The 12,069-nt window shown below is 43.4% G+C and overlaps 1 protein-coding gene across 1 annotated transcript in view; it reads left to right on the plus strand.

Moving 5' to 3' along the window:
- The window catches only part of LOC109526336 (protein jagged-2), a 40,031-nt gene that overhangs the window by 23,567 nt on the left and 4,395 nt on the right, over nucleotides 1-12,069 (plus strand). Inside the window, exons 4-11 of the mRNA XM_019887576.1 lie at nucleotides 1,290-1,368; nucleotides 1,454-1,497; nucleotides 2,031-2,279; nucleotides 4,470-4,530; nucleotides 4,670-4,800; nucleotides 5,689-5,808; nucleotides 6,951-7,064; nucleotides 9,942-10,055. Of these exons, the coding sequence (XP_019743135.1) occupies nucleotides 1,290-1,368; nucleotides 1,454-1,497; nucleotides 2,031-2,279; nucleotides 4,470-4,530; nucleotides 4,670-4,800; nucleotides 5,689-5,808; nucleotides 6,951-7,064; nucleotides 9,942-10,055 (912 nt within the window). The remainder of the gene's footprint in view (nucleotides 1-1,289; nucleotides 1,369-1,453; nucleotides 1,498-2,030; nucleotides 2,280-4,469; nucleotides 4,531-4,669; nucleotides 4,801-5,688; nucleotides 5,809-6,950; nucleotides 7,065-9,941; nucleotides 10,056-12,069) is intronic.

Raw genomic sequence — 12,069 nt, forward strand, 5'->3', positions numbered from 1 at the left:
TATCTCACACCACTCACACACGCTGTCATGCCTCCACTTTCATTCCACCATCCTCCCCCTCGTCTTGCCAGTGGATGCTGCATGTTTTCATCCCAAAAAGATAGCGGAGATAATGAGGGCTGGCTTCGCGCTTCCTCCACCGTTCTTCCCATCTCCTTGTCATTACCGTCCAGCTCCATCTGAGCTCCTGACAGCTCCCCACTCTCCCGTTGAAGCTATTCTGCCACCGCGCAGCCTGTCTGACACGTCGCATCCTGCAAGCAAGGCAGGACTGCCGTTTAATCAAGGAGGATTACTGGCCGTACCCATCCAACTGCCCTTGATGATATAGAGTGAAAAAGCTTTAAGTACTTGGAGGACGCTGTGACTTTGAATAAGATAGCGCCGCTGTTATAAGTCCAGGTCTATTTAAATTGGGTTCAACTTTTCATCAATTGTGATTTAATAAGCAGTTCATAGGCAAGTGGACAATGTCAGAACAGGCCCCACCACTCTGTACTACAGCAGAAGTGGGGAGTAACCTGCTGCTTAGTTATTTTGTCAAAGGCACGGCTAAGTTAATGCAGATATTTGTTTCACAATACATTATAAATGTTTGAAGATAATTACTCAAAACATGAAAGACATTAGCGGTCATTTCCTGCAGTTGTAACCTGCACTTCGCAAGCCTGCTGTGCTATCTTTTACCCGAAAATGCATCTCCCCTTCTGATAGCCTTCTGGTTTGGCTGCTTCAGAGTGCCTCATTGTTGGCCACGAGTACACACACGTTATGGAGAGAAAAGAGAAATAGCAAGGGGGGGCAGGGTTCCAGATGTGACAGTCAGCGTGTGGAATAAGACTTTGCATTGGCATGGCCGCATTAGAGCGCCCTGTTGTCACGGCACAACCAAGCCCCACGACGACTCAGTGTGATTTATTCCAGCCACCAGAAGCTTTCAGTGGATACACTTGAATCGCTCAAGCATGTAGGGATGTTTGGCATAAGAAAGACGCGAGGTTGCGTGGTTTCAAGAACTCACACAGAGACAAAGGCTTGATTTTTCACAATTTTTAGCCTAATTTGATACACTTTTATGAATTGAAAAGGCAACATTTAAATGACATTTATACTTTTGGAACTGTCCAAGTGTTAAAAAACCCAAAACAAAACATGAGATTACTTTTTTTGACTTGCGAGCTATGACTTCAGTGAGCTTCAGACCCTCCAAATAGCCATACAATGATGAATTATAATATGCCCAAACATTAAAGAGGTGTTTTTTTTTTCTTCTCCCCCTGCTCCCTCAGATCAGCTGATTGAGCGTGTTCTTCTCTCCTCCATGTTGAATCCCGGAGAGCAGTGGCAGGCCTACCGCCACCACCATTAGCGGTCATTTCCTGCAGTTGTAACCTGCACTTCGCAAGCCTGCTGTGCTATCTTTTACCCGAAAATGCATCTCCCCTTCTGATAGCCTTCTGGTTTGGCTGCTTCAGAGTGCCTCATTGTTGGCCACGAGTACACACACGTTATGGAGAGAAAAGAGAAATAGCAAGGGGGGGCAGGGTTCCAGATGTGACAGTCAGCGTGTGGAATAAGACTTTGCATTGGCATGGCCGCATTAGAGCGCCCTGTTGTCACGGCACAACCAAGCCCCACGACGACTCAGTGTGATTTATTCCAGCCACCAGAAGCTTTCAGTGGATACACTTGAATCGCTCAAGCATGTAGGGATGTTTGGCATAAGAAAGACGCGAGGTTGTGTGGTTTCAAGAAGTCACACGGAGACAAAGGCTTGATTTTTGACGATTTTTAAGCCTAATTTGATACACTTTTATTAATTGTAAAGGCAACGTTTAAATGACATTGAAACTTTCGGAACTGTCCAAATGTTAGAAAAAAAACGAAACAAAACATGAGATTGCTTTTTTTGATTTGCGAGCTATGACTTCAGTGAGCTTCGGACCCTCCATATAGCCATAAAATGATGAACTATAATATGCCCAAACATTAAAGAGGTTGTTTTTTTTCTTCTCCCCCTGCTCCCTCAGATCAGCTGATTGAGCGTGTTCTTCTCTCCTCCATGTTGAATCCCGGAGAGCAGTGGCAGGCCTACCGCCACCACGGCCGCTCCTTCAGCCTGGAGTACCGCCTACGCTTTCGCTGCGACTCCAACTACTATGGGCCCTTCTGCAACAAGTTCTGCCGGGCCCGCGACGACTTCTTTGGCCACTTCAACTGCGACCTCAGCGGCTCCAAGGTCTGCATGGAGGGATGGACGGGACCCGAGTGCAAAGAAGGTCAGGAGTGACACCGCTTTGCTAATAATTCACTTCATTCAGAAAGAATCACTCCTAAACATCGGCATGACATTGGAATAATCTAAATCGGGTCAACAGCAATTATTGACAAACGTAATTTTCCTTTTTGAGATTGAAATTTGTCAATTCATTTTATTTTGTTTAAAATATGTTAAATTCTGTATGTCCAGTGTGCACAAAAAATTACAGAAATATAATGAAAATATAAATAAAAAATAATAGCAAAAAAAGAAACTCGTATTTCCCCAAATCGTACCAGTTTATCAAATCGATACAACCAACATTTTTAATGCTTCGATGTTATCCATGAATTTTCAAGCGTACTGTTTTGATCCCCCAAATAGGCAATAATAATTTCAATTATCCTTATTTACTTGAACTCATGGACAAAAAAGACACTTCCGTGTCACTGGATGTCTCCTCATGTTTATGACAGGTGCTCTCATATTAATATTATGGTCAAGCGCTGTACCTCAGACAATAAGTAAGTCTAACGTCACCTGCTTAAGTCAATGAGTCACCATTTTAACCATATAAAACAGCTACGGACAATAGCCATTTGCATTCCAATGGTGTCTTCTCCACCTGTGTGTGTGTGTGTGTGTGTGTGTGTAGCACTGGATGTCTCCTCATGTGACTCTCATATTAATATTATGGTCAAGCGCTTTACCTCAGACAATAAGTAAGTCTAACGTCACCTGCTTAAGTCAATGAGTCACCATTTTAACCATATAAAACAGCTACGGACAATAGCCATTTGCATTCCAATGGTGTCTTCTCCACCTGTGTGTGTGTGTGTGTGTGTGTGTGTGTGTGTGTGTGTGTGTGTGTGTGTGTGTGTGTGTGTGATACTCACGTGCGCACTCATCAGCTGGATATGAACTCTGTGACCACTCTGTCACAGTGGTTCAAATTAAATGCAGGAAACCAAAGTGGAAACTGTGGGGGTAAAAAGGCAGTTAATTTTAGGACATCCTGCAGCCATTAGCACCCTGTCCTTGCCTAGCCTCATCACGTTTCTTCCTCAGCAGGTTGCTGATTAGACCGCGGACGTGCAGGAAGTCTGAAACATTTGCCGGGTGTTGCTGCCTGTAACGCCTAATTGTGATAAATTGGAGTTTTGTTGTTCATTCATTCATTCATTCATTCATTCAGTCAAATCGTCACAGATCTTATCTCTATAAATTGCCATAAACAAATTAAATCACAGGTAATTTAGCAATAATTCAAAGTACAGCAGAAGTGTCTCCTGAACCAGTTGCCAGCCAATCACAGGGCACACAGAGACGAACGACCACCCACGCTCACACTCACGCCTAGGGACAATTTTGAGTGTTCAATCTGCCTGACATGCATGTCTTTGGAGGAAACCGGAGTACCCGGAGAAAACCCACGCAGGCACGGGGAGAACATGCAAACTCCACACAGGGAGGCCGGAGCTGGAATTGAACCCGGTACCTCTGCACTGTGAGGTTAAGGCGCTAACCACTGGACCACCAGGCCGCCGAGTTTTGTTGTTGTAGTTGTATTTTTTTTTCTTTTTTTTTTTGTATGGGTGTTTCTTAATTGTAGCTATGCTCAGTAACCCCGGCTCCGGCCTTCCTGTGTGGAGTTTGCATGTTCTCCCCGTGCCTGCGTGGGTTTTCTCCGGGTACTCCGGCTTCCTCCCACGTTCCAAAAACTTACATGACAAGCTGATGGAACACTCCAAGTTGTATCTAAGTGTGAGTGTGAGCGCGAATGGTTCTTCGTTTCTGTTTGCCCTGCGTTTGACTGGCAACCGGATGTCCCCCGGCTACTGCCCGAAGACAGCTGGGAGAGGCTCCAGCATTTCCCGCGACCTTTATGAGGATAAAGTGGATCAGAAAATGGATGAATGGATGGATGGATGATACTGCCCCCAGGTGGGGAAGTCATGCACACCAGAGGGAGCAGCATCCTGCATTGAACTGAAGCAAAAAAAACAACAAAAAAAAAACATTGTTCAATTCTTTACATTCTATTTAAGTATGACATTACTGTCTGTTTTTTCTATAATCAAAAGCTACATTACAAAAAAATGTGTGTTGCTTTTTAGGAGAAGAGTCAGGAATGGATGACTAAAATCTCAAAGCACCGCCGTGCTAATTTAGCAGTTTCTAATGTGTGTGCATATGCGTGTTCTTGCAGCGCTGTGCAGGCAAGGATGTCATAAGGCCCACGGCTCTTGCACCGAACCTGGACAATGCACGTGAGTGACCTGCACTGTATGGACTGTTCTTTTGAATCACATTACACGCTGGTGTTGTATTTTGGCCGAGAAACGTGTCTCTATGCAGATGGCGTCAAAAGAATTTAAAATCAGTCCTCTTCTCCCATTCTATCCTCAGGTGTCACTACGGCTGGACCGGGTCTCTGTGCGACCAGTGTGTGACCTTCCCCGGTTGTATGTACGGGAGCTGCACTGAACCCTGGCAGTGTGTGTGCGACGTCAACTGGGGCGGTCTCCTGTGTGACAAAGGTATATGCGTACACCTATAATTTGAAGGTGTGTGTGTCTATGATAGATAGATGTTTCTGTACTCATCACGCTACAGAAATGCATCCCTGCCTATCTGTGTCATGTCTCCTACTAAGGGAGACGGTGATTTCCTTTTTAAAAACTCAGTCTTGTCTTGTATCTATTTTATTTTTCTGTTTCGTTCATGTTAGGGCGCATTATGTCTGTTGCTTATCATGGCATGCCTGTGTGAACGAGCGCGTGCATGTGTGTAGGGGGTCCATTGTGGGCGGGTGGCTGTTTGAAAAGTAGATCTTTGGTCAAAAAAGGTTGGGGACTCCTGCAATAAGGGATTGATGTACATTTGGCCTCATCCTCAAATGAAACACACTTTGAACAATGATGTGTTCCGTTTAGGTGCGGTTCTTGCCACGCCCTCTCAGGCGTGTCTCTCAAAACCGATCCACCCTGCTAAGAAAAGCTTCACTTTGCTCTCCCTTTCCCATCAACCTTTTACAAAGATGCTCCAACATGATCCCAGGATACGCATAATCCCACCGCATTGTGGGAGGGGGAATTCGGGACCCCGGCCCCTCTGCCCGTGGGACGTTACATTGTCCAGTGGAAAGGTGATAGCCTTGGGTACGGCTTTTGTGAGCCTGTAACTGTAGGCGGGGTCTTTGCCTTGGTGAAGACAAAAGAGACGGAGATCACTGCGCAAACATCTGTGGAGGTGTGTGTGTGCGTGCACTGATTGGCTCATACTTTTTTGGTTTCTGTAAAGAATTGAAGGCACACACAACGAGGGCAATCGAAATGGTTTCCAAGCAGGTTAATATCGACGTTATTCATATGGTTTACGTTTGTTTGTCATGCCGAAATCATACTCAATCATTGTGTGTGATTTAGATCTGAACTACTGCGGGACTCACCAGCCTTGCAAGAACAGCGGCACTTGCACCAACACAGAGCCCAACGAGTACCAGTGCGAGTGCCAAGATGGTTTCAGGGGTCGCAACTGTGACATTGGTGAGTGAAACCTTAACAAGGTGTGAATGGCACAATTATTTCATGCTTCAAAGGCTAAATTGAAGCAGTGTAGGACTGCACTGACAGCGGTTTCTATTGAATGGATGAATCACACATCCCACATCTATATCCATACCGGTGGCCCTCAAATTTTGTAAGCCACTTTAATATTAAACACACACAGTTTGAACATCAACACTGGCTAAAAAAATTGTACAATAAAAATAAAGATAGATGAATAAATAAAGCATTATAAAATTGTCTTGAAAATTGTGCCTAAATTAAAGGTCAAAAACACATTGCAAAGACTGCACAGTAATCACTTATTGATCAATTCTATTCATATCCAATCTCAATTCATATCCATTTCCCTGTGTGTGTTTGGGAAATTTTGTTACGGTTTGGCAAAACCAAGGTGAGACTTTTTGGCCATATACCATAATTCCAAAAGGTATGTTTGGAGCAAACACAACCCCGCTCATTACCGAAAGAACACCATACCAGCAGTGAAGAATGCTGGTGCCATCATCTTGCTTTCATTCTGTGGAGCTGTTTTTTTTTTTTTAACATTTTTTTATTCAGCCTCAGACAAGGTGAAAGGAATTATGAAAAAAATATATATAAATTTAAAAATATAAATTTAAAAAATGTTTGTTTCTGGCGCGGCTGATGATTCGCTGATGTGCAAACAGCTGCAGCATACCACCTCTTACTGTCGAGGAGGACTTACTCAATATCATACTTTTTTTTTTTCTCTTTTAGTATCGGTTGGTGGTATCTAAAGCCTCCATGAGTACCCGATATCTTAAAATAAGACGGGTATTGCTATCGGTACTTGTCCCATTCCTAATGGGTCTACTTTGTATGCCCTCTATAAATAGTTGCGAATGAATACCGTATACTATACAGTACTATAGGCATATTCATGAAGCAGCTCTACGCATATAGACACATATAGAGCATGCTTTGTTATCATAGCTACCTTTTTGACCTGCAAATCGGATGCCTCTACAGTATCTAATGAAGTGCCCTGTGAGTAAATTACAATACCACAAGGTCTAATCTACCAGTTTATATACAACTTCCCCCAGGGGCCTAATAAAGGGCTTGTTCTTTGTCTGCTTCCTCTTTCCTCTCGCCAGTTGAACGCGCGTGCGTGTCATTGCCATGTGTGAACGGCGCCACCTGTGTGGAGGACTCCACGGGCTTCAGCTGCGTCTGTGCTGAAGGCTGGACTGGGCTGACCTGCGCAAATGGTGAATGGCAATGATACACGCTAGGACCCTATTATGGTGTATGAACAGTATAAACCAGGGGTGCCCAGTACGTCGATCGCAATCGACCGGTAGCCCGCACACTGGTCCCAAGTCGATCGTGACGGCTGTAGGGAAAAAATGGGGGGAAAAAAATGTGTCCTATCAGTTTCACTTTTGCAAAAAAAAGTATTTCAAAAATAAAATAAAAAAGCAGGTCACCTTATCCTACGGTGTCGCATGATGGTGCATTACTCGAAGTTGTTAGCGCTCAGCAGTCTGAAATTGCAGATCAAAGCTGTTACGATACAGTGAAGTCTCGTTTATCGCGGGGTTACACACCAAAAAGAAGCCGCAATAGGCGAAATCCGTAAAGTTGTTAGTGTAACTGCTGCGACGGGTTTTCTTGCCAATTTAGTAAGACTTGATGGGTCGACCAATGCTCAACAGCCTTTCTTGCACATGCCTCAATCGCTGATGAACATCAAATATACAATTTCACAATTTACAACATTGAATATCAACAACATAAAACACACATTCATCATGGCCACATACCGTTTCGCTTTCCAAAAAAATAGATAAACAAATAAAATTTGAAGGAATTGAAGCTCTTGCCATATGCACCTCACACTTTTCGTCTCTTTCCTCAAACTGACGTCACTCCTAATCAACGTTGACCAATTCCTGCCACTTGATGCCACCCCTCAAATATAACAACAGGGGCACAAGAACCAAAATAAATGTGCAGTCATTGTCATTTTACCATGATGGAGAAAAGTACATTATGTTAATATTACCATGACCTTAGAATCAGTGATAGTCAATTTTATTTTTTATTATTATACAATACAATACTGTACTATAGAATGAAATCTAAGATCAAAACCTGTTGCAAACGTAAATTTGGCAAGCTGTACAGAGACAAGGCGTGGAGACTGTTGACATTGGACTGCAGTCCTATTAGCCAATCAGGAAGAAGAATACGGTGCACTGTTTAAAAATAAAATTTTAAAAAACAGTTTGTTTCATCTGCAATTCACCAGTGGCACTGGCAAAGAATGGGAATCCGGAGCGCCAGGAGAAGCATTTTAAAATGGTCCACTATGTCTGATAGTTTCTGCAATTAACATGCTGCAAAAGTGTCTCTGTAACACCACAAAAAGTCACCATGCTTTGTGTTTGTGGCTTTAATTAAAAAAAAAAGAAAAAAAAACGCCTTTTAACCTTTAAGAGCAACTGATGAGGAGTTTATATTCACATAAATAGACGCGGCGATGTTAATTTTTACAACAAAGATGTGTCTGGATGCTCTTCCCTGCACTTTTCCTTCACACCTCATAAATGGCATGTCTGCGCCGTGAAGCGTGAATAAAGGTCAAGCGTGTTTTGGTGGAGTAACAAGCGAGCTGTCACAGCAGCGGTTTGATCGTGTGTGTTTGTGTGTGTTTGTGTGTGTGTGCGTCATGTAAGTGAGTGTGTATGTGAGTGAGTGTACATTATATATGCGTGTGTGTGTGTGTGTGTGTGTGTGTGTGTGTGTGTGTGTGTGTGTGTGTGTGTGTGTGTGTGTGTGTGTGTGTGTGTGTGTCGCAGACGAGATTGGACAGCACGGGTTATTGTACGTCAGAGCTGAGACAGTAAACAAGCGATGTTCCACATCCCTGATGTTCCTCGCCATTTGGATTTGCCGGCGTGTACTGTATACACAACGACAAGATGTTTTTTTTTTTTTTATTGTTGTTATTATGACAAAAATGAGACAAGCCCACCAACAAAGAAGTCATTTCGTTTTGCTTTTGTTTGATGCTTGAGTGCCCGGAGCACATCTTGGACGTGGATTGCATCTCTGAGTGATATTAATTAAAGTCTTCTGTGTTTATTTGGAAATGCCTATTTAGTTGTCCGAGCAGAGGTTGGCTTATTATTGCGCGAGGGTTGGAGTCAGTTTCAGCTCCGGTTGTTAGGTTACAAAAATGGGAAAAGGTTATGAGGGATACAGAAAAGCGGCCCGGTGGTCCAGTGGTGAGCGTGTTGACCTCACAGTGCAGAGGTCGTGGGTTCGATCCCGGCTCTGGCCTCCCTGTGTGGAGTTTGCATGTTCTCCCCGGGCCTGCGTGGGTTTTCTCCGGGTACTCCGGTATCCTCCAAAGACATGCATGTCAGGCAGATTGAACACTCAAAATTGTCCCTAGGTGTGAGTGTGAGTGCGGATGGTTGTTTGTCTCTGTGTGCCCTGCGATTGGCTGGCAACCGTTCAGGGTGTCCCCTGCCTACTGCCCGAAGACAGCTGGGATAGCCTCCAGCATACCCTGCGACCCTTGTGAGGATACAGTGGGTTAGAACATGGATGGATGGGATACTGAAAGACTTTTATTTGACATGAGAAGTAGGATTTTAACACGTTCATTCTGATGACTTTATTACAGAAAAAAAGAATGTACCATTTTTGGACTCCATGCCAGTCTAACATTAACCTTCTAACCATAACTTTGTAAAAAGTCAAAAAGTCCAAATTTGTTTCGGGAATACATGCTTGAAGAGAATTTCTGAGAAAGCATTGGCAGAGACTGAGAACAACTGTATGTTATACTCAGTTGTGGAGATACATAATTTATTATTATGATGATGATACTTATATATTTTCCTTTTTTTCGTGCCAGTGTTTGGGTGTCCAGCAGACGATTGCATTTATCACTGTTTGCACGGAAAACCACACCAGCAGACAATATTTCAAGCCACCCAATGTCTGCATATCAGCGCTGCATGGTTCATAATCATATGATCCACATGTTTGCGCTGCACATGCTAAACACACATACAGACAAACACGCACAATATTTCTTTGATCGGTAGTTCATCGACATTTTCTTGTTGCAGCGGTGAGGCAGTGCGACCGAAATCCCTGTGGACCGGGTGCAACTTGTCAGGAGGCTCCAGGAGGTTACCAATGCCTCTGCCCGCCTGGATGGAGCGGCAGAACGTGCCAGCTGGGTCAGTGGGTCAATATTAAAGCCTTACTGGGCAAGCAGCCATGTTTGGAATGCTGTTGGAATGGTTCTTAGTGGGGCCGTCAAACTGAGAGATTCCCACAGCCAACACATTTTAAGATATACCATATATACTATGTACTGTATACTTTATACAGTATACTGTTACCCTTTAACTCTTTAATTCCACAAAACGTACTTGTACGTCTTTTTAAAATTAGGCCCCGCCTACCATGGACGTACTTGTATGTTTAAGTCTTTTTTTTTTTTTTTGCGTCATCGAGAGGAGGAGGGTCTGATGCAATCTGTGAATGAGAAGAAGCCCTTTGCATTGTAAATCATGTAAAAAAGCAACCAGTAGGTGGCAGTGGTGCCTCACGTGCTTGAAATGCATGCTTTTACAAAAAGCTCTTTTTCTCCATTTTTGCCCAGGAATCGCCATTTTCATGAAACTTAGCCATTTTGTAATGCCGATTGCTGAACAATGGAAAAAGATAGAAACGACTTATTTTTTTTCTGCTGAAACAAGAGAGTCCAAACTTTATTTTGGTAGGCTCCCTGCCTTGCAAGATCAGTAAAAATCCGGTAAAACGCTGGGATTGAGGGGGTTGCTCCAGTGAAAATGGCTGGGATTTAATGAGGTAATGAACACCAATCACAAATGTAATATATGTGAACCCATAAAGAGCCATAATGATATTTGCTGACTGTAAAAGTTGAAGTTCTGATGAACTTCAGATGAACTCGCACTTGATTTGAGAAATCCTCTCATTACTGAGCCTCAGTGCCTCCTCACATGCATTTCAACATCTTTTTTTTTTTTTAATCCTTCATTTATAGCTGCTAATAACAAGTTAAATTAGCGCTGTAGTGCTCACAGCCAGCAAAGCAGCATTTCAACAAGGGGAAGGTGTTCATATATTCCCCCACTCGAGTGGTGAGCTGTTCATTTTAATCCGCAAACATCATCGACCCCTCAGGGCTGCATTCGCGCAGAATGTTGCATTCATTCACACTGACAGGCATGTTCCTCTGGGCCTTCATATATTAGATGGTTGTCAGGGAGGGGACACTGTGTACAGTCAGGCTGCACATACACACGCGTAGTACACACTCACTAGCTCCGTGGGGATTGCAACATAAAAAAAAAAGAACAATTTTTCACAGTGATGGAACCTCCTACTCAAATGTGTTAAAGTGATACATAACTCTGACACTTGATAATCCCCTGTAGCTGCACACACATAGGCACTTCTTTCCAAGTCAAGTGATAAATGACCTGAGCTCGTACTGTAGGTGGACCAGTGCCATTTTTTTTCAAGAGAAAAACTGGTAGGGTGCTTCCCACCCAGGAAGTATATTGTAGTACTCACTCCCACACGGACGTGTTTTTTACATAAATCACATACATATCACATACGGCACCTTCCATAAATTACAGGCAGAACAATGAAATACTCATCCACCAGAAAGGTCAGAAGGTACAATTAACTTCTCGATCAACCCGTTGCCGTTTCACATAACAGAATTATAACAGGCCCAGACACGGACTCACACTGACTACATAGAGACAAGATCAGCATGATTGCATTATACAGTGGCAAACTGACTACTAGTGCCCCAACTTTTCACATCGCACATGGTTCTCTTGGCATTCGGTATGCAGAACAAGTGCTGCTAAGAATGTGTGTCTATATTTGGCACTGGTTGCTAAGCTCCATAACAGGAAGTAGCCAAGTGCCTTTTACGAGTGGTTTGGATGTAAATTACCGTATTGGCCCGAATATAAGATGATGTTTTTTGCATTGAAATAAGACTGAAAAAGTGGGGGTCGTCTTATATTCGGGATCTAGACATTATGCCCATTCATGACGCTAGATGGCGCCAGATATCATTGAAGCGAATGCTGAACTTGACTCCTCAGGCCAAAGTGAACCCCTGTCACGAAGAATAAAAATAAAAATAGCGGTAGCACGAAGAAGAAAAATAAAAAATAGCGGTAAGAAAGAAAAGAGAAG

The sequence above is a fragment of the Hippocampus comes genome, unplaced genomic scaffold (genome assembly GCF_001891065.2).
Source record: "Hippocampus comes isolate QL1 unplaced genomic scaffold, H_comes_QL1_v1.1 scaffold6, whole genome shotgun sequence".
Classification (NCBI taxonomy): domain Eukaryota; kingdom Metazoa; phylum Chordata; class Actinopteri; order Syngnathiformes; family Syngnathidae; genus Hippocampus; species Hippocampus comes.